Source organism: Protopterus annectens, chromosome 5.part1 (genome assembly GCF_019279795.1).
Source record: "Protopterus annectens isolate FY-2018-M chromosome 5.part1, PAN1.0, whole genome shotgun sequence".
NCBI lineage: Eukaryota > Metazoa > Chordata > Ceratodontiformes > Protopteridae > Protopterus > Protopterus annectens.
The window spans coordinates 449,919,271-449,939,264 of record NC_056736.1 but is presented as its reverse complement, the minus strand read 5'-3'; the positions used below and the strand labels follow the sequence as shown (position 1 = coordinate 449,939,264).

At 40.9% G+C, this 19,994-nt stretch overlaps 1 protein-coding gene across 1 annotated transcript in view; it reads right to left on the bottom strand.

Annotated features, from left to right (window-relative positions):
• POU2F1 (POU class 2 homeobox 1) overlaps positions 1-19,994 on the bottom strand; it is a 1,264,626-nt gene that overhangs the window by 752,833 nt on the left and 491,799 nt on the right. Inside the window, exon 9 of the mRNA XM_044073100.1 lies at positions 10,665-10,806. Coding sequence (XP_043929035.1) covers positions 10,665-10,806 — 142 coding nt within the window. The remainder of the gene's footprint in view (positions 1-10,664; positions 10,807-19,994) is intronic.

Here is a 19,994-nt window from a genome sequence, read left to right as displayed (position 1 = left end):
CATTTAAGTTTCAGATTTCATACCCTTCAGAAAATGCATGTTAATGCAAGACCTACTATTCTATTGTCTTTCTAAGTTTATAAGAGCAATATTTAAAATTGTCCTTATTTTTGGGTCTTTGCCCACTTCTATGTATGGCTTTGTCCAGATTTCTTGCTCTGAGGTTGGGAGGTATGACAAATGTGTCAGGGCCATCGCAGTCAGCCAGAGACATTTCAAATTGTGACATACTTGTTGCACCCCACTCCCCCATGTAGTGACTCTGGATGTGTCCAAGCAAGGCAAGGAGCAGTTATGCAGTGTAAATGTGCAGACTATCCCCCCATCCAAGGTAGACACAAGTACCACAATGGCTTTTCATCTGTCCTTGATTTTGCAGAATGTTCTGGTTTCTGTCATATTTTTATACTGTTGATTTATGCTTATTATTATTCAGAAAGTGCCTGTTGCTCTGTGTTTAAGTAGCAGAGCTTTAATGACCATCTGGTAAGCCTGTCTGAGATTGTAAGATGCAAGTAAGTTTTAATAAGCATACTGTTAAAGACCTGCCAACATTGAAAGCCTTTCTGTTGTTGCCATGCAGAGAATACTTACATAACTAGATAACATACAAGCCTTGGGTATTGAAATGCATATGACAGTATTTGTAATAAAGGACAAGATTACATTATTTTAAGACCTCATTACAGGCTTTACCTGCAAACTAAACAGAATGCCAATCTATTATGTGTGGTCCATATACTGTGCAGTAATCCTTTAAGTAATGTATGCTGAGCTTGTTTCTTATTTGCTTTTCATTTTTTACTTTGATCATGTTTTCCCCATGAAACAAGTAGATAGTTGTCAGGCAGCAGGTCTTTTTTGGATAAGAAACATTTTTACAAGTGGGGGTATCACAGAAATTGCTACTTTCGCATGATACTTGGTACTTTAATAAACTGAATATAAATTATAATTAGAACTGGAGTACAAGGAGTAGTTGTTTGAGTTGAGTGCTGCTTGTTTTTCTTATACTTGATTTTGACTAACATTCCAGTAATGTATTTAAAAAGTAATTTATTTTTTCATGCCTCACAACCTTTTTGTTTCCATCTAGAGATTAAGTAAGCATGCAGCCAATGGATTGAAATATGTTTTTTCTTCTACACTTCATTTTGTCTTGATTGGACTCTCATAATGATGGTTTGGCACCCAGGGCAGAGTATTTAAAGTTACAGTTTTTATGGTTTTGAACATAGCTCCCCCCTTTCTGGTTGGCCACACCCATTTCCATTGACCCCACCCATTCAGCTGTCTCCTGCAGCCCCCCTTTGATTTTAAGTCACCAGCCGCCACTGGTTTTAGCGATGGCAAATCTACTTTAACTGAATTTTACAATCAAGCTTTGGTCGTATATTTAGACTTTTGCCAAGGCATCTGATACTCTACCACACAAAACAATACATGATACACCTCTCAAAAACATATCAATCCAGACTTGGATTTACCTGATTACTACTACTTGCCCCTTTTCCAGATAGCAAATGTTCAGGGGCAAAGTTCAGATTACTATTCCCACGGGGTTTCATACTGGGCCCTCTACTATTTAACATTGTTTTTGCCTCTATTCTAGATGTTATCTATGGCTAAATGAATGAATATGCCAGTGATTTAAGTTAGGGTTTGTAATTACATCTACCAATGACTACGTTAACATCAATAATTATATGTCTGAAATATCTAATAGAGGTCAACAATATTGGCATTAATTTCAGCACAGATGAATGTAATGTTATTTATTTTGGTAAAAAGTATTATGAAACAACCAATTAAGATCATAAGATCTTAATGAAGTAGCCGATTATAAAGATCAGGATATATGCATTTCTTTAATATGACATTAGCCGAACATGTTAAAGCAACTGTAGTGAAGGCCATGAAAACTAGGTTTATTTACAAAAAAAGTCTCTCAAAGGAAATTTACATGGCTGAACTGCATAAAACATTCATCAGACCACTACTTGAATAGTGTTTTGTACCTACAACAAAGGGCAGCTTGGAAAATTTGAGAGGGTGCAACAAAAATTTACAAACATTTACATCATTGAGTGATTATATGTATGAAGAATGATACTCCTATCTAAAACTGTTTAACATGCATTACAGATATTTTTAAAAGGGAAGCTCATATTTCATTACAAGATTATTCAGATGCAAAATGTTACAATGTTCAGTCTGAACAATGACAATATGAAAATTCAAACTTAACTGCATGTTTAAAACTAAGTCTTATAATTCCACACCAAGAGCTACATATATTACACAGATATTGCCTGAAGTGTTGAACAGACTCCATCTGGATACAAGTCAGAATCACATTTGACTTTCAAAAATGAACTGGACCTTATGTGTACGACCCTCTTACCTGAAGCAGCATTTTTAACAGTCTCTGGGCCTAAATGCTGTAATAAAAACTCAGGGACAGTGGGCAAAACGGTGGTTTAGTTTACTGTCTCCACAGTGCAATTCACACTTTACATACACAGTGACTGGAGGGGCAATGTTCTTTCAGTGTCTGTGCTGCCCCCCCCCCCCCCGCTTCCACACACATGCACACACATTGGGTTCCTCTTTAAAAAAAAAAAAACATGCCGTCTACACTTAACTGTCAGTATATATCAATTTACCTTTCCCCCTTTTGAAACCCAAATTGTGGCTGAAATAAAGGCAATAGCGGTAAATTATGTACCCACACAAGAATTGGTCCAACAATATCCATACTTATGGGGACATCATAAAATGATGTATTTAGGAGTATGGATTAGAAATGACTCTGCTTTTCAAGACCTTCAATTAAATGCACATGTTCCTGGAGATGCAAAAAAAATGGGCTAGGCTAGATAGACTTTATATCTTGGAGAATATGCAAATTCACTCCAAACTTATAGTACTGAATGCATATTTTCCACGCCAAACATTTTCATAAATTTCTTCAAAAATCTACCATCCTTCATTGTATTTTTCCGTCTAGACCCCCCCCCGGACACATCTTCACTGTTGCAAACCAAATTCCAATCTCCACCTATAAGTAATATTCCTTGCTGAAAGCTGATTATTTAGGTTCATAGGTTCATACTAGGCTATCTGCCCAAGGGCATTTATAAGCCTAGCCCAGAGTTTTGTGGCTTTCGCCACCCCTTTAGTTTGGAGGATACTATGCCCATTATTTTGCTGTGCCTCTGTCAAGCAGTGACACGGAGATAATCCCTGGGTATATCTGCGATCTCCCATCCATTGGTCAAGATTTCTCTTGAACAAAGCCAGCGAGGTGCTCTGCCTCACATGTACCGGGATTTTGTTCCACAGCATAGGGAGTCTCTGGGTGATGAATCTGTCCCTCCAGCACGTCCTATTAATAACCGTGTCAAGGTTTAAGTCTCCCGCCCTTGTAGTTCTGAGGGATCTAGATTTTTTGAGGTGAAGCATGTTCATCAATTCTGGGTTGGACATGGCCTTGTATGTCAGGCACAGGTCACCTCTGAGCAGACGGTAAGCAACTGAATAGAGCTGGAGTTCCTTCAGTCGGGCAGCATAGGACATATTTTTGAGACCCTTTATCCTTTTGGTGAGGAACTTTTGGGGCCTTTCCAGTTGCTGCAGGTGTCGTGTCAGATACATTCCGAATGGGGCATTGTACTCAATCATTGGTCTGATGAGTGATGAGTACAGGGGGACGATGACCTCCCTTGATCTAGATGTGAATCCCTTCATGATCAGGTGGGCAATGTAGAAGGTCTTCCTAACTACTTTGGCAACGTGAGTGTCAAACGAAAGGTTACTGTCAACCTGGGTCCCCAGATCCCTGATAACCTCTTCTGTGCTTAGTGGGTTGCCGCCTATATGGTAGCTAGGGGTAACCTTGTTTTTCCCGAAGGGTATGACTATGCATTTTTTGGCATTTAACTTTAGGCCATGGCTCTGGCACCAGTTATCCGTTTCTATAAGACCCTTCTGAAGGATATCTGTGTCAGATGTGTTCTCAACTATGGCGCCCAGTTTGCAGTCATCTGCAAATTTTGTCAGCCATAATCCTCCTGTGTTTGCTTGTACTTCTGAAAAGTAGATGCCGAACAGGAGTGGGCCCAGGACTGAGCCCTGTGGGACACCACTTGTGACAGGCTTTGAGTCTGACATGGCGCCAGCAAGTCTTAGCCAGTTTGCAACCCATCTTGTGACGTATGGGTTTACATTTAAGCTGATGAGTTTTTCGATGATACCCGAGTGGGGTATTGTGTCGAAAGCCTTTGCCAGGTCAAGGTAGGCTGTGTGGACTGCCTTTCCCTCATCAATGGTCTTGGTGAATGTTTCGAAAAAGTCAACCAAGTTTAAAAGGCATGATCTGCCTTTGACAAACCAAACTGGGTCGGATCCAAAGTCTGCAAGTCCCCTATGTCTTTATTTATGAGTTCCATTATAATCCTCTCCATAGCTTTGCAGATCAGGCTTGTCAAGCTGATGGGACGGTAATTTCCAGGGTCGGTGGAGGCACCGCCTTTGTGAAGTGGGACCACAGTTGCCGTACGCCACTCCTTGGGCACGTATCCTGAGGTGAGGCTAAGATTAAACAGCTGCCCTAACTGCGGGTTTAATTCCTCATTGAGTTCGTGGAGCACACAACTGGGGACACCATCTGGTCCCATGGATGCTGTGTTTTTTGCCTTGGAGAAAGCAGTTCTCACCTGAGCGTTTGAGATGTTTGGGGGGCTACAATCCTCTGGTATAGATATCTCACCTTTTGGGGGGGGAGAAGTCTGCACTGAACCTGTCAGCCAGTATGTTGGCAATGTCTGTAGGTTCAGTAATTTTTACATCATTTTGAACTAATTCTGAGCATATCTGGGAGTTTCCTCCCAGGTTTCTAACATAGCTAAAGAAGGCCTTATGATTGTCTTTTGAGTCCTTAGTGACTTTTCTCTCAAAATTTGCCTTGGATGATTTTATGAGAGATCTTAGTTTTTTTACTTATAATGATCAAAGGTGTCTTCCCTTTTAAGGATTTTGCTCTATCTTGTAGTAGCTTCCTCCTTTTGTTGTAGAGCTTGTTTATGGCTGGGGTCCACCAGACTGGATGCTTGCCTTTGGTACAAAGAGTCTTTGTTTTGTTTGGGATTGCCTGATCCATGCAGTCCTGTAGGTGCTGGTAGAAGGCATTTGTAAGTGATTTAGCGGTTTGAGTAATGGTTTCCGCAGGCTCGGGGGCCTTAAGAGAGACCACACCAGTCTTTAGAAGTGTGAAGTCGGCTTTTGAGAAGTTGTTCACTGTGGTCTTTTTTATCTCAGGTGGGGGCAGGATGTGGACTTCCAGTGAGATTAGTTTATGGTCTGATCTCACCAGTGAGGGGTATACTTCCAGTGTTGAACATTGTGACCCCATGTTCGTGATGAGGAGATCTAGTATGTTTTCTCCTCTTGTGGGGATGGTGACTAGTTGTTCCATGGCATTTGATTTTATGAACTCTAGGAACCTTTGGGCTAGAGTGTTGGGGCTTGAGTAGTGATCCCAGTCTATATTCGGGTAATTGAAGTCACCTAGTATGATGGTGTTTGGAGATACATTTATCCCCTCCAGTCTTTTCAGGAAAGCTATGTGAGGTTCCTGAGATTGAGAGGGTGGCCTGTAACATGCTACAAATTGCAGAGCAGTCTTGCCTATGGTTAATTGCACCTGGATGGTCTCCGATGCATCGTGCGTTGCCACCAACCTTGAGGTGTGGGTGTCCTTGATGAATATAGACACCCCCCCTCCTTTCTTGGTGTTGTCCGGATTTTGGGGCCGGAACGCACGATATGAGGTAAAACCTGATAGTGCCGGGGTGCTCTCGGGAGCCTTGAACCAGATTTCAGTCACAGCACAGACATCGATGCTCTCCATACTGAGAAGGGCCTCGAGTGCGTGCATCTTGAGGTTGAGACTTCTGGCATTGAGCAGCAGTACCCTTAGTTTTTTTTCCTTTTTTGTGTTCTAGGGTGGTAGGTTTAGAATTTGAGCCTTGCCTAAAAAAGGCACTATGGGGGTGGCAAGAGCCTTTGCCAATATCCGGAAGCCCAGGGGTGACAGGTGCAAGCCGTCCCTTGCGAAGCAGCGTGGCTTGTCCAGCATGTCATCCCAGGCAGACAGACATTGGATCCCCTTTGAATGACACCAGAGTTTAAGCCAATTATTAAAGCTGATCATCTTGTCTCTGTATTGTGGCATCATCTTTTTCATTTACATGCTTTGTAATTTCTCCCAGAATTTTCTTCAGCTCCATAGTACCAGTTTTAGGTCGAATGTAAATGCATGCCAGTGTAATCCTACTCAGTTGCCAGTAGTCCCTTAACACTGTAAATCTTCCATTATTTATTTTTTCTCTCTTCTATTACTGATGGAGCTCCTCTTGCAATTAATATACGTACTCCTCTTTTCCTTTTCCCCAAATATTCCTCTGAGTAACCAACATAAAAACATTTATCAAATTCACATGTTCAGTTCTTTCCAGGTGAGTCTCCTGTAGCATAGCTGTTTGTACTGTACATTTTTAATATAGTTCACTACTCTTTCTTTTTTATATCTGTAAGACCATTCAGATTAAAAGACATTTTCTTATATAGTTATTACATTTTTTTATATATGACTGCTTTTATGTTAAATGTCTAGTTCCAACTTTTGTTACATCCATATACTGTTCAGCAGGTTGGCCTTTTATACAGTTGTTTCTTGTCATATCTATTTGAGCCTGTGCTACATCCTACATACCTCTGTTTTTTTTTTAAAGCCCTCAAACAGAAAAAGCAACACCCCCCCCCCACCAAAATCCTCCTAAAACCTGTCAATAGTAACACACAAAACAATGTACATCTTCAAATATTACATTTTCTTCCTAATAAGAACAAAAGTTCCAAGTTGATAGCCACACAGACAAGGCTAGAGTTAATGTTAATCATGCTAAGACGCATGGTACAGCCTGTGCAATTAGTAAGCCATTTGATTTTGTCCATCTTTATAGCTGTCCAAAGCTGGAAAAACACTTGAATGCTTTCATTAAACACTTTCTCCAAGCCATTTCTCTCAAATTGCCTTCTAGTGACATGCAAACCAAACACAAAACTAAGTATACCTTGTTTACCAGAAAAAAAGTCTTATAATATTAAATATTCTTTTTCATTTACATGCTTTGTAATAAATTTGTTACTGGATAATGCCTAGGGTCTTAACCCTGTCATTTCTTTGTGCAAGCATGGGAAAAAGCACACTTTTCCTTTGTCATTCTCTCTCAACTAGATCTTTCCTCACTCCCCCTGCTCTTCCTCTTTTTTTTTCTTTACATTGCAGTGCCTGCATTTCTTAAAACTGAATAAAGAAAATGAGAAAAGGGAGTAAAAGAAAAAAAATAAAAGCACCTTTTTTTTAGATATGCAATAGGGATACTAATATAAACTGAGAAAACCAAATCTAATTGGTTTTGTCATATCTTTAAAGTTCTCCAAGCTGGGAAAAAACGATTGCTTTCAGAGAACATTATGCCCTAGCCAATTTCTCTGTTCTTTTTCACTCAGCCAATCCCCTTCCACTAGACTGTCTCCAATTTCTCTATCAGACTGTTTCCATGGAAACATGAAGACCAGCTGCAGAATTGCTACTACGTATGCATGCATCTGATAGAAAAGAGACTCATAATATTAATTTTATTTACTTGCTCTCTCAAAACTAATGAATCTAAGGTCCTTAATCCAATCATTTCCCCATGCAAGAATGACCTAAAACAATGAGTAAAAATGCCACATAGAAAAAACAGTCAGTTAAAAAACACAAAGAAATGTCTAGCAAAGCTAGACTTTCCACTGTGTGATGCCTTAAACCTCTTGTATTAGAGGTGACATGGGATATATGCAAATTATCATAAGGACATCAGGTGTTTCAGCTAAATGGCAATTCTTATACATGACTTTCTCTTTTAAGTCTGTTTGTGGACAATTTCAGGCCAATAAAGCCAAATCCCACTAGCTGTGGACATGCATGTTTCTGCCTTCTTATGGCATCAGCACAGCATAAGGGGAAAAGTCATGGACATTCAGAATTGCTACTTAGCTGAAACACCTGATGTCTTTGTAGGGAAATTTGCACAGTGGAAGCTCTAGTTTTGCTCGATTCTTCTTTGTGTTTTTTAACCCATGCAAGAATGAGGAAAAGCACATTAATTTCAACTTTGTCATGCCTTTTTAACCAGGCTTTTTAACATTGCATTGTCTATATTTCTCAAAACTGTGCAAGGAGAGAGAGAGAGAGAGAGAGAAGGGGGAGACAAAAAAAAACCCCGTTTACAATCGCCATTACACTTAAACATAGCGTGCAAAGAAAACCATGCACCACAAACAGTGCTATTAAGACTTTTTTTCTTTGCTTACAGTTGGCTTTCTCCCCTCTCTCCCCCTCTTCAAAGCATTTTTATTCGAACATTAATGACAAAGTAGGGCATGTACTTTGGAGTCCCCCACAAGTTCAACAAATGTTGAAAAAGGTCCAATATTTCCACATTTTCTTGTTCTGTCGTATTTCACAAATATAATTATTGTAATCCCATAATGTTAGTTTTTATTGCTGCTCTCAATCGCCCAAATCCTGTCTTTGCTTCATTTCCAACATACTCTCGATTCTTCCAGTCAACACTTCTTTCTCTCCAACATTTTTCATTGAATACTAGAAAAGGTTTCACAGGTACAGTCTCTCTCTGTGGCCTTTATTACCAGAAGAACAAGAAGCAGAATCTCCTGTTTCAAAGCTCCCTTTTTGTTGGACAAACTTTTGTATTTCCTCCTTATGCACTTAAAAAAAAAAAAAAATGATTTTTGTCCCTACAGGGAAGAATACTTTAGACAGTTGGCTACAGCAGTTTGAATCTCACACCTGTCTCAACATGCCCTGAAGAGTGGAATGAATTTACTCCACTTCTGCCTTGTATACAATAAGTAATCATTTCCACAAACACACTGCTGTCTCACACTTTTAGTATTTTGTCCTTCTGCCAGTTTTTTGTCAGAATCAACTCCTTTTGCGGCTAGGGTTGCATCTTTACTGTTAATGGTCTAGGTTGCTTTCTTGCAGCTAGGTTTGTTGCATACACGATGCATCATTTCAGTTAACTCCTGATGAGGAATACCCGTCCAGTTGCTTATTTGTGCTTTCATAAAATTAAAAAAAGAGTTTTAAAAGCCAGCACATTTAACCTGACAATAAATGTTACACAGATCAACCACTAAAATATAGCCTGAAACTTTTTCTGTGCAAAAAGTCTGTGTAGGATTAACACAAGTCAGAATCTTCTGTAATCAAACAGTTTATACATCAGTATCATAAAATCCTTTGATAATTTCAGGTTATACAAGGTAAAACACTTTTATAAAAAGAAAATGTTAATGTTCAAGACAAGCAAATACTTTTAAGATCCCATAAACCACACGGGCTTCACTTGTACCAATATTGTCTTTTCGGCTTTTCCCGGTTAGGGGTCGCCACAGCGGAACTTCGGTCTGCTAATGATTGGCAGTAGATTTTTTTTATGGTGCCAAGTTGCCAGCCCGACGCCCAACCTTCAGCAAAGGCAAGCCCATTCATGCATGTCTTTCTGAGTCCACTCGACCGCTGGGCGGACATGCAGACTCCACACAGAAGGCACTCCAGCTGAGAATCTAACAGGAGAACCTCTTGCTGTGAGGCAACAATGCTACCGCTGTTCCCAATGTTAATACTATTTTGTCTTGGAAGCTTCTCACACGTTTATCTTGGAGACCCTTCCACAAGTACTTGTATAAGCAATGTCTACCTTTTGCTCAGAGTTTCAGATAATACAAGCAAAGGAAAAACCTGCTATTAGAGACAGAATTTTGAAACCATGTTTTTTTTTAAATGGCTTTGAAATTAACATGAAGTGAAATACCTCAACCACAATGCAGCTGATGTACAACAAATGGCTAAAAGGATACGGAATTTATCATGACCCACTTAAGGCAATGGATTATGACCATCAATATATTGACATAACATGGTGAGAAGGGAATAGAGAATTAGAGAAGGCAATCTTTAGTTGGAACTAATTGGAAGTCTACTGTCAAACTCCACCAGGCAAGCAATGCTCTAAATTTAACACCCGCAAACAGTCTTTCAACAAAGTGATAGAAAAAGAAAAAGCTGCAGTACCACATTAAAGTAATAATTTTCAAGACAAATTATGCTCCAGGTGAATTATAAACACATTGCTCAGACGGTACAATAAGGGCAAAAAAAGCATTTGAGCATTCTGTACAATTACAATGAATACGCCAACAAACAAAACACCATATGATGCACAGAAGCTTAAAACATGCAACATGAATACAAAAGCAAAGATAGAATTCCCCCATTAAGTACATCAAAGAGGTCACCTTACACCATTTCCTGTTTTCCAGCATCTTTACTACTTCTAAAAAGCAATCTACACCCCCTTCCATCAAAACCCCATTAAAAGCAGAAAGCACATATTTTAGCAGAGTTAAACTGATCAAATTCCCACAATTTAATGAGAGTCATGCTCCAAATATTCTGTTTGTATACCAAGAAGCAATTCAGTGACATTCAAAAATTACCAGTTAAGATAGTTTACTACACTCACCTGCATCATTGAGCCATTTTTCAAGCAGTGGTTTTAATTTGCACATGTTCTTAAAGCTAAGATTCAAGGCTTCAAAACGGGAAATAGTAGTTTGGCTAAAGTCATTTCCGTAAAGTTTTCCCATGGCTTGCCCAACATCACCCTAAACAAAAGCAGCAAAACAGGGAGGGGGAAATAAAGAAAACTTTTACAGTACCCATTTTTTTTTCTAAAGTATGGGTACAAACAGCAACAGCATTATGTATGCATCATGTACGACTTTATCTAGTAAAACATATAAATGAAAATTATCTACTTAGCTTATAGTAGTACTGTTGTATATACACTTGAAAGATTAAAATATTATTGCACTGGCATCACATGCCCTTAGCCGCTTTAACACCAATATCCAAGAGGAAACCATACTCAATCCCCAACTCAAAATCTGACAGAAACCAAGGGGCTCACTATAGAAAAATAAACAACATTCATAACAGAAAAAACATTTTCTTTGAGGAAAGGTCTGGAAGCAAACATCATCAGTCACATTAATTCTCATAAGTACTGTCAAACCTGGGAAGCAGCTCAGAACTGGAAAAGTACTTAACATCTTTTTCATGTTATCTTTCAATGCAGCACAGTACTAGCAACCACACCAATTATTTGGCTGACTAGTGCACAAACAGCACTGATTTTGAATATTTCAGCCTGATAGATTTAAAATTCAACATTCCACAGCCAGTATTCTGGTATGTAACTGCAAAACATCTCAATTGTTTCTTGGGGGGGGGGGGTCGGAGGGGGGGCTGTTAAATTGCAAAGGCAGCTTGAAGTTTTAAGTGCAATGCACAGAGTATTTCTGGATGCACCATATGAAGAACACCTAACCAACTGTTGGATCCAGCTTTGAAACATGCTAATGATCCGTATGTCTGATTAGGCAATCGGACCTTACTAATCCACAAATGTTTTCAAGACAAATTATGCTCCAGGTGAATATGGTAATATTGTACCAATTGTTTCCTCTTGGGTATTGATGTTAAAGTGTCTGAGGGCATGGGATGCCACTGCAATAATAAGTTCTGAAGTAATGCTCAATGCTACAAAGAGCCTAGACCATTTAAGACCAGAAATATTTGCCATGCTTACAAACACAACACTGCTGTAATATTTACTTTCATTCTGGGAATGCAGCAAGTGAAATAGTAGACAGCCTCCTTTCAGACAGACAGATATAGCACAACTTTTGATTGCAGGAGAGTAAGACTTAAAGAAAAACTATGTCTTACCATAACGTTCCATCTGTGCTGTCTATCTTCACTAATCCTTGACTGTGGGCTCTGTTCCAAGACTTTGTACCGACTCAGCCGTTTACTTCAGCTCAAGCCTTCCAAACTCTCAAGCTAGGGTATACCCATAATGCTCCTCTCTAAATTACCTCAGATCAAGTTTGCCTAAGATAGTGGCAGACAGTAAAGAGGAGACCAGATCTGTGTCCCTATTATGAAGCCAGTCTTGGGAGTATTCGATCCACTAAGTCTCAGGTCAGGAGAAGGAAAGTACAGTTTTGTACCTACCATAAATGTAGATGTTCGAGTGCTAATACAGCTGCAGTCATAACAGATGGGTTCTCCTGCCATCAGGCGGGTACTCGTTCGGCCGAATTCCAAAGTCTAGGTCCGGCGTCGGTTGTCGTCGCTTCTTCCCTGACGTCAGTGCGACAGGGGTATAAAAGAACCAGCCGACGACATTTTCTTCAGTTTTTCTTGCCCCAGATGTCAGGTGCCCCCAGAAGGAAGGCAATACATAAATTTGTGTAATAAAGCAATGCCATATAATCAAAAGACAGTAGTGCAAGCAAATACATCAAGAATGAATACCCCAATCAGGTTGCATGAGGAGATGTTAGCCAATAGGCCTGTCGCAAGAGGGGAAGGAGGGAGGGAAACCTGGACTGCAGCTGTATTAGCACTCTAACATCTACATTTATGGTAGGTACAAAACTGTACTATGTTCATCGTGCATACAGCTGCAGTCATAACAGATGGGTAGAATCCCAAAGCTAAGAAAGGGGTGGTAGGCACTAGGTGGAACTAGGAGGAGCCAGAATGCCCTGCAAGACTGCAGTGGCAAAGCCCGCTCTAGATCTGGAGTATAGTGGAAGGTGGTAGTGCTTGGAGAAGGTATGCACAGAACTCCAAGTGGCTGCTTCCAAAATATCTTTGGTAGGAACTCCTCTGAGAAAAGCTGCAGAGGTAGCCGTGGCCCTTGTGGAGTGAGATCTGATGCCTGTAGGTACAGATTTGCCATGAAAAGAATAGCAAAAGCGTATGCAGTGGGCTATCCATTTTGAGATTGTCTGTTTGGAAATTGGCTTTCCTTGAGCTATATATATAGCATAGGACACAAAGAGCTGTTCTGATTTTCTGAAAGGCTTTGTTCTGTCCAAATAACGCAGTTGTCTGTGGATGTCCAAGGAATGTAGTAATCTCTCCCCTTTGTTTTGAGGATTAGGATAAAAGGTAGGCAAGTGTATAGCCTGATTCAAAGCTACCCTGGATACCACTTTTGGCATAAAGGACGAGTTGGTTCGTAAGGAAACTCTGTCCTGATGGAAGATGATAAAAGGCTGCACAGCCATGAGAGCTTGTAGTTCCGATACCCTACGAGCTGAGGTAATAGCCAGAAGGAAAGCTGTTTTCCAGGACAAATATTGCAAATCTGATAAAGCAGCTGGCTCAAAAGGAGGCAAGGTCAGTTTTTCTAGAATGAAATTGAGATCCCAAGCAGGTGTTGGTTGTTTCCTTGGGGGTTTTAGATTCTTAGCCCCTCTGAGGAACTGTCTTAAGAGGGGGGTGAGAGAAGGGTGGATCAGTGTTGTATTCTGCAGAAATGGCTGAGCATGGATTTTGATGGAGGAAAATGAAAGTCCACTGCTTAGCAGCTCAGCTAGATACTGTAATATTTGAGGTAAATTCAGTTTTCCAGGATCCTGGCCCTTTTTCTCATTCCAGACACAAAACAGTTTCCATTTTGCGGAGTAAGCTTTTCTAGTAGACGGCCTTCTGGCCTCCAAAATGACATCCTGCACCTCCTTGGAGAGTAGGGTCTGTTGTGATGCTAAGGAATCTTCCATGCGGCTAGACTGAGTGTTTTTATCCGACTGTGAAGAGTTTTGAAGCTGTGCTGAGTCAGAAGAAGAGGCATTAGAGGCAGGGTCCATGGTGGGGAATGCATCAGGCTCCTCAGGAGTGGGTACCAGTGTTGTCTTGGCCAGTCTGGAGCAATGAGAATCATCTTTGGTCTGTCTGCTCTGGTTTTTAATAGAACTTTGGGCAGCAGAGGAAGAGGTGGGAAGGCATAAACTGTCATTGATGTCCAACTGAAAGAGAGCGTCCACTCTCCAGGCCTTTGGATGAAAAATCCTTGAGCAGAATTTTGTCAATTGGTGATTTTTGTGGGAGGCAAAGAGATCTATGTCTGGCCTTCCCCATGCTTGAATTATCTCTGTAAAAACTTGAGGATGCAACTTCCATTCGTGTGGATCTGTCATATTTCTGCTTAGGTTGTCTGCCAGCGTGTTTTCATTGCCTGGCAAGTACTGTGCTTGTAGTTCGATTTGTAAGTCCAGGGCCATGTTCCAAAGTGACATGGCCAGTCTGCATAGGGGGTATGAATGGGTTCCTCCCGGTTTGTTTATGTACCACATTACTGTGGTGTTGTCCGTTCTTATCAATAGTTGACCTGGTTGCAGCAGGTCTTTGAAAGCTATAATAGCATTTATTACTGCTAGCATTTCCTTTTGATTGATGTGAAGGTGCTTTTCTTTTTGGGACCATTTGACCTGAATGCACCAATCTGTCATGTGCACCCCCCAGGCGTAGTCCGAGGCGTCTGTTGTGATGACTTGATTTGCTTGAGGCTTGCTGAATGGGAGACCTGTGTTTGTTTGGCATGCTTGAGCCCACCACAGAAATTCTTTTTGAAGACATGGAATTAGTGGTATTATTGTTTCCAAACTGTGGCTGCATTGAGACCATAGGTTTTTCAGGTACCACTGAAGTTTCCTCATATGCAGCTTTGCACATGGGATTAGTAAGATGCAAGATGCCATGAATCCCAGAGCCTGCAGGATTTTCCTTGCAGTCAGCCTGGTGCAATTTGCTAGTGTTCTGAAGTATTGAGTTAGTTGCCCCTGCTTCTCTGGTGTGAGGTAGGCCATCTGGGTGTCTGTGTCCAAGTTGGCACCCAGGAAAATTATTTTCTGAGAGGGTATTAGCCTCTATTTCTTTTTGTTGACTGTGTATCCCAGAGAATTCAACAACATTATTACATAAGCCAGATGTTTCAGAAGAATGTGCTTGCTGTCCGCTTGGATCAGGCAGTCGTCCAAATAGGGGTATATTTGTATCCCTTGAAGTCTGCAGTAGGCAATTACTGATGCCAGGCATTTTGTGAATACTCTGGGCGCAGTAGATAAGCCAAAGGGCAATGCAGAGAATTGATAATGGATTGAACCTGCAAGAAATCTGAGGCATCTTCTGCAATTTTGTCCGATTGAGACATGCAGGTATGCCTCCTTGAGGTCCAATGTTACCAGCCAACACTCCTTGCCCAGCATGGGAAGAAGCTGCTGTAGAGTGAGCATCTTGAATTTTGGTACGAGTAGAAATGTGTTTAGGATGGATAGGTCCAAAATAGGTCTCCAATCTTTTCCCTTCCTTGGTACCAGGAATAGTCTGGAATAAAAACCTTGACCTTGTTCGTGCGTAGGTACCTCTTGAATAGCTTTCATGTCTATAAGATCTGAAATTTGTCCTTGTGCCTCTGTCCTTTGATTGTGTGGCAGGTTTGGCATGCCTCTCATTTTTGGAAGGGTGTGAAAATGGAATCTGTAGCCTCTGTTTATAATGTCCAGGATCCATTTGTCTTGTGACCATATGCCAATTTTTTTGAAAATAATGCCAGTTTTCCGCCTAAGGGTGCTGCCATGTGAGTCTTGCTTGGTATGCAAAGGGGAAAGTCATTGGGCTTGCTTTCTGAATGGTTGCGAGTTATCCTCACCACCTCTGTGTAGGAGCTTGCCATTGTCTGCCTCTAAACGATCCTTGGGATTGCCCTCTGCCCCTCGGGCGCCTGTATCTACCTCTTTGGGGTCTGTCCGTGGCTGGAAAGGACCAATTTTTGGAAGGCCAATTTCTACTGAAACGTGGGGGTTTGTACCAGTAGAAAATCTTTCACTGTTTGCATTGATTTAGCCTTTTCCTCCATTTTCCTTAATACCTCCTCAGCATTAGCACCAAGGGGCATCTAGTAATTTAGCTTTGACATGATCTAGTAAGGTTTGTTCCTTGAGCCAGGCATGTCTACGTATGACTGATCCTGTAACAGCAGCTCTACATGAGGCCTCCAGAGCATCAAAACCACATTGTAAGGTATGTTTACCCACTTGTTCTGCACTATGCATCAAATCCTGCAACTCCTTCAAGTCTGGTTGTTCATGTTGTGACATTTTACTTCTCAATTGTGATAACAAAAACTGTTGGTACTTTAATATATGGAACTGACAGTTTAATGCCCTCATGGTTAAGGTGGCCGAGGTATATACCTTTTTCCCCCCACCTTTCTAAGGATCTGGAATCTCTCTCGGAAGGTAATGGATTTTTAGCAGTGGAGGCCTTAATTCCCTTGGGGCCCTGTGAGATGGTTTCTGGGTCAGCAGCATGGCTTTTGTATAGAAATTGGTGCGAGTCAGGAACCCTGTAGTACCTGTCAGGCTTGACTGGGGATGGAGGTAGAGAATCCGGGTTAAGGCAGGCCTCAGAGTACACATCATCTAGTATGTCCAAGACAGGAGGTATAGCCAGAGGTCTGTGCTGAGGTAGCAAGAGAAATTCCCTAAGCCTTTTCTTGGAATCTGAATAATCTTGGCCTTCCCAGTGGAAGTGTTCCCTTAAGGTATGCAAAGTTTCCCCAAATGAGTAATCCTCTGGAGGGGATACAGAGGGAATGGACTCCTCTGCATCAGAGTCTTCAAAAGGGGAGTAAGAATGTGCCTGTTCATCAGAGTGCTCTGATTTAATGGAGCCCTGATCAGAGGAGGGGGATTCTTCCTCCACTCTGGGCCTTTTGTCCGGGGGGGGTTGAGAACCCCTGATAAGAGTAATTAAATCCTCAGCCATTTTAAGCATCTGTTTTTTAGGCATGGGGCCTGGAGATGGGCCCTGTGTAGCTTGTCTCTTAGAAAGCATGGCTGCTTTAGACTTAGTGAAAGCCTTGATGGAAAAAAGAGGAAGGTCTGAAGACACCTTGAGAGGAGGTAGACCTGTCCACATTTTGAGATTCACCGCCAAGAGTGGCTTCGGTATCTGTAGTCGGGGTGTTGGCCGAGGAGCCTGTGACCTCGGGCACAGCGTCGGTAGTCAGGGGCTGCGTAGGTGCCTCGCTGAGAACCGGACCACGTGTAGTCGGCTTTGGAGTGGTGTTGGTAGAGGCCGCGGACCTTGTGTGTCGGTCCTTATCTTTTCGCTTTTTAGACAAAACTGGAGTCGGAGTATCCGACGACATAATATAGTTAAATGTTTTGCCAAAATAATGCTGGGCAAACTCCGCCCGACGCTTAATGGTGCGTTTGTTGAATGTAGCACAAAAGCGACAGACCGAGACGTCGTGGTCGGGGCCTAAACAAGGAATAGAGAGGGAATGGAAATCCTTATGCGGTATTTGCTTCCCACATGAAATACAATTATTAACTTTGTCTGACATCGGTCCGAGGCAAGAAAAGTTTCCCCAACGGGGTACTTAGCTTTCAAGAAGACTTCAGTTGCAAAATTTTCGTAATTTCAGGAGCTGGCCGACCGGCACTTGCTAACTACTTCTGCTTCGGGCACCCCGTGGCAAGAAAGACTGAAGAAAATGGTGTTGGCTGGTTCTTCTATACCCCTGTCGCCCTGACGTCAGGGAAGAAGCGACGACAACAGACGCCTGACCGACACTTTGGAATTCGGCCGACCGAGGACCCGCCTGACGGCAGGAGAACCCATCTGTTATGACTGCAGCTGTATGCACGATGAACATGGGGGTGTGTGTCAAGAATTAGTGAATATCGACAACCCAGATGGAACATTGTGGTAAGACAACTTCTGTATCTGATGTTGTCAATATTCACGTAATCCTTGAATGTGGGACAGAGTCCCTAGCTACCAGTCTCAGGAGGCCTCACGGAAGAATATTTCTAAGCACTATCGAACCGAATGATGCACGTCCCCTACAGACCTGATTCAATTTGCAATGAGTGATGAAGGTATGAGGAGAAGACCATGTAGCTGCTGTACAGATGTTATCCAAAGAAGCTCTGGCATGAAAAACTGCAGAAGCTGCCGCAGCTCTAGTTGAGTGGGCTTTCACTAGGCATGGAAGGTGAAGCCCCTTTAAATAATAAACGTGATGCAATCTGAGCCACTTCGCTAAGATAACCTTGGAAACTGGGTTACCTAAGGAAAGTGAAGAAAATGCAACAAATAACTGGTCAGACTTCCTGAAATCCTTTGTTCTGTGAAAATAAAAACGTAATTTTCTATGAACGTCTAATAAATGTAAATATTCTCATTTACTGGAGAAATTAGGGAAAAAGACCGGTAGTTGCAATGTTTGATTGATACTGGAATCTGAAACTACCTTTGTCAAGAAAGAAGGATTAGTCCTGAGTGAAACCCTGTCTTTATGAAATATTATATTATATTCAGATACTATTCTTGCAGAAGTGACAGCTACAAAAAATAAAGTTTTCCACCTCAAACTAAGTCACATGTAGCAAACGATTCAAAAGGAAAAAGAGTAAGAGATTTAATATGGGTAAATCCCACAGAGCAATGGGCTCTTTAAAGGGGGGGGGGGGGTCTTAACATCAGAATTCCTTTTAAAAAGGCTTTACACAAAGCTTATACGACATAAGTGAAGAACTATCAAAACCACTTACGAAAACTGGATATTGCGGCTAGATGGACCCCAATGATGGAGGCTGATGAGCCAATTTGATAAAGATCAGCTAAAAATCCAACACTTCATCCACAGAGTCTGTTATGAGGGTCCAGAGTTTTAAGAGGCTATCTAGCAAACTTTTCCCATTTACTCTGGTAAAGTTTCTTAGTAGGTTTGTGAAGGACCACAATGATGTGGCAGACGGGAAAGGAAAGGGAAAAATGCCTGGCAATCATGGGAATTTGGAGAAGCCATGCAGGGAATTTCAGATATTGAATATTTGGATGAACCATTCCTTCTTCATGAGAGCCAATCTGGAGGTGGGTCCAGAATCCAATGTTTCAGAACTAGGCGAGGCCAAATGAAGGGAAATAAAACTTGAGGCCAGAATAGGGCAATGAGGATGACTGCGTTCTTCAACTTCTTGGCTTTCTTTAGAAACTGAGATATCAGGGGTGGGTGGGGGAAATGCGTACAGGAGACCGGGGGGCACTCATGTTGAAGAGCGTCTCTCAGCGACTCCACTGGAGGGGGATCAGAGCCAAGTAACTGCTGCACTTGTTGTTCAGGGGGAAGCAAACAGATCACAGCAAGGTTGGCCCCAGTGACCAAAATCTTTTCAGTCACCAGAGGATTGAGAAAAAAATTTTTTTTAAAAAAAAAAACCCCCTTTTTTAAAAAAAAATTTTTAAAAAAAAAAAAAAAAAAAAAAAAAATTTTTTTTTAAAAAATTTTTAAAAAATTTTAAAAAAAAGAAAAAAAAAAAAAAAACCTTTTTGGGGGAAAAAAATTCCAAAATTTTTAAAAATTTTTTTAATAAAAAAACCCCAAAAATTCCCCAAAAAAATTTTTTTTCCCCCCTTTGGGGGAAAAAAAAAAAAAAAATTTAAAAAAAACCCAAAAGGGGTTTTTTAAATTTTTTTAAATTTCCTTTTTTCCCAAAATTTAAAAAAAAAATTTTAAAAAAATTTTTGGGGGGAAAAAAATGGGGGAAAAAAAAAACCCCCAAAAAACCCCTTTTTTTTTTGGATAAAATTTTTAAAAAACCCCGGGGGGGGGAAAAATTTTAAAAAGGGGGCCCAAAAAGGAAAAAAAAGGGCCCAAAAAAAAAGTTTTTTTTTTTTTTTTTTTTTTAAAAAAAAAAAACCCCCCTTTAAAAACCCCTTAAAAAAAAAAAAAAGGGCCATTTTTTTTAAAAAAAAAAAAAAAGGGGGCCCCTTTTTTTGGGGGGACCCACGGGGGCAAAAAATTTTTTTTTTTAAACCCAAAAATTTTTTAAAAAAAAACCCCCAAAAAATTTTTTAAAAAAGGGGTTTTTTTTTTTTTTGGGGGAAAAAACCAACAAAAAAAACCCCCCCAAAAAAAGGGGGG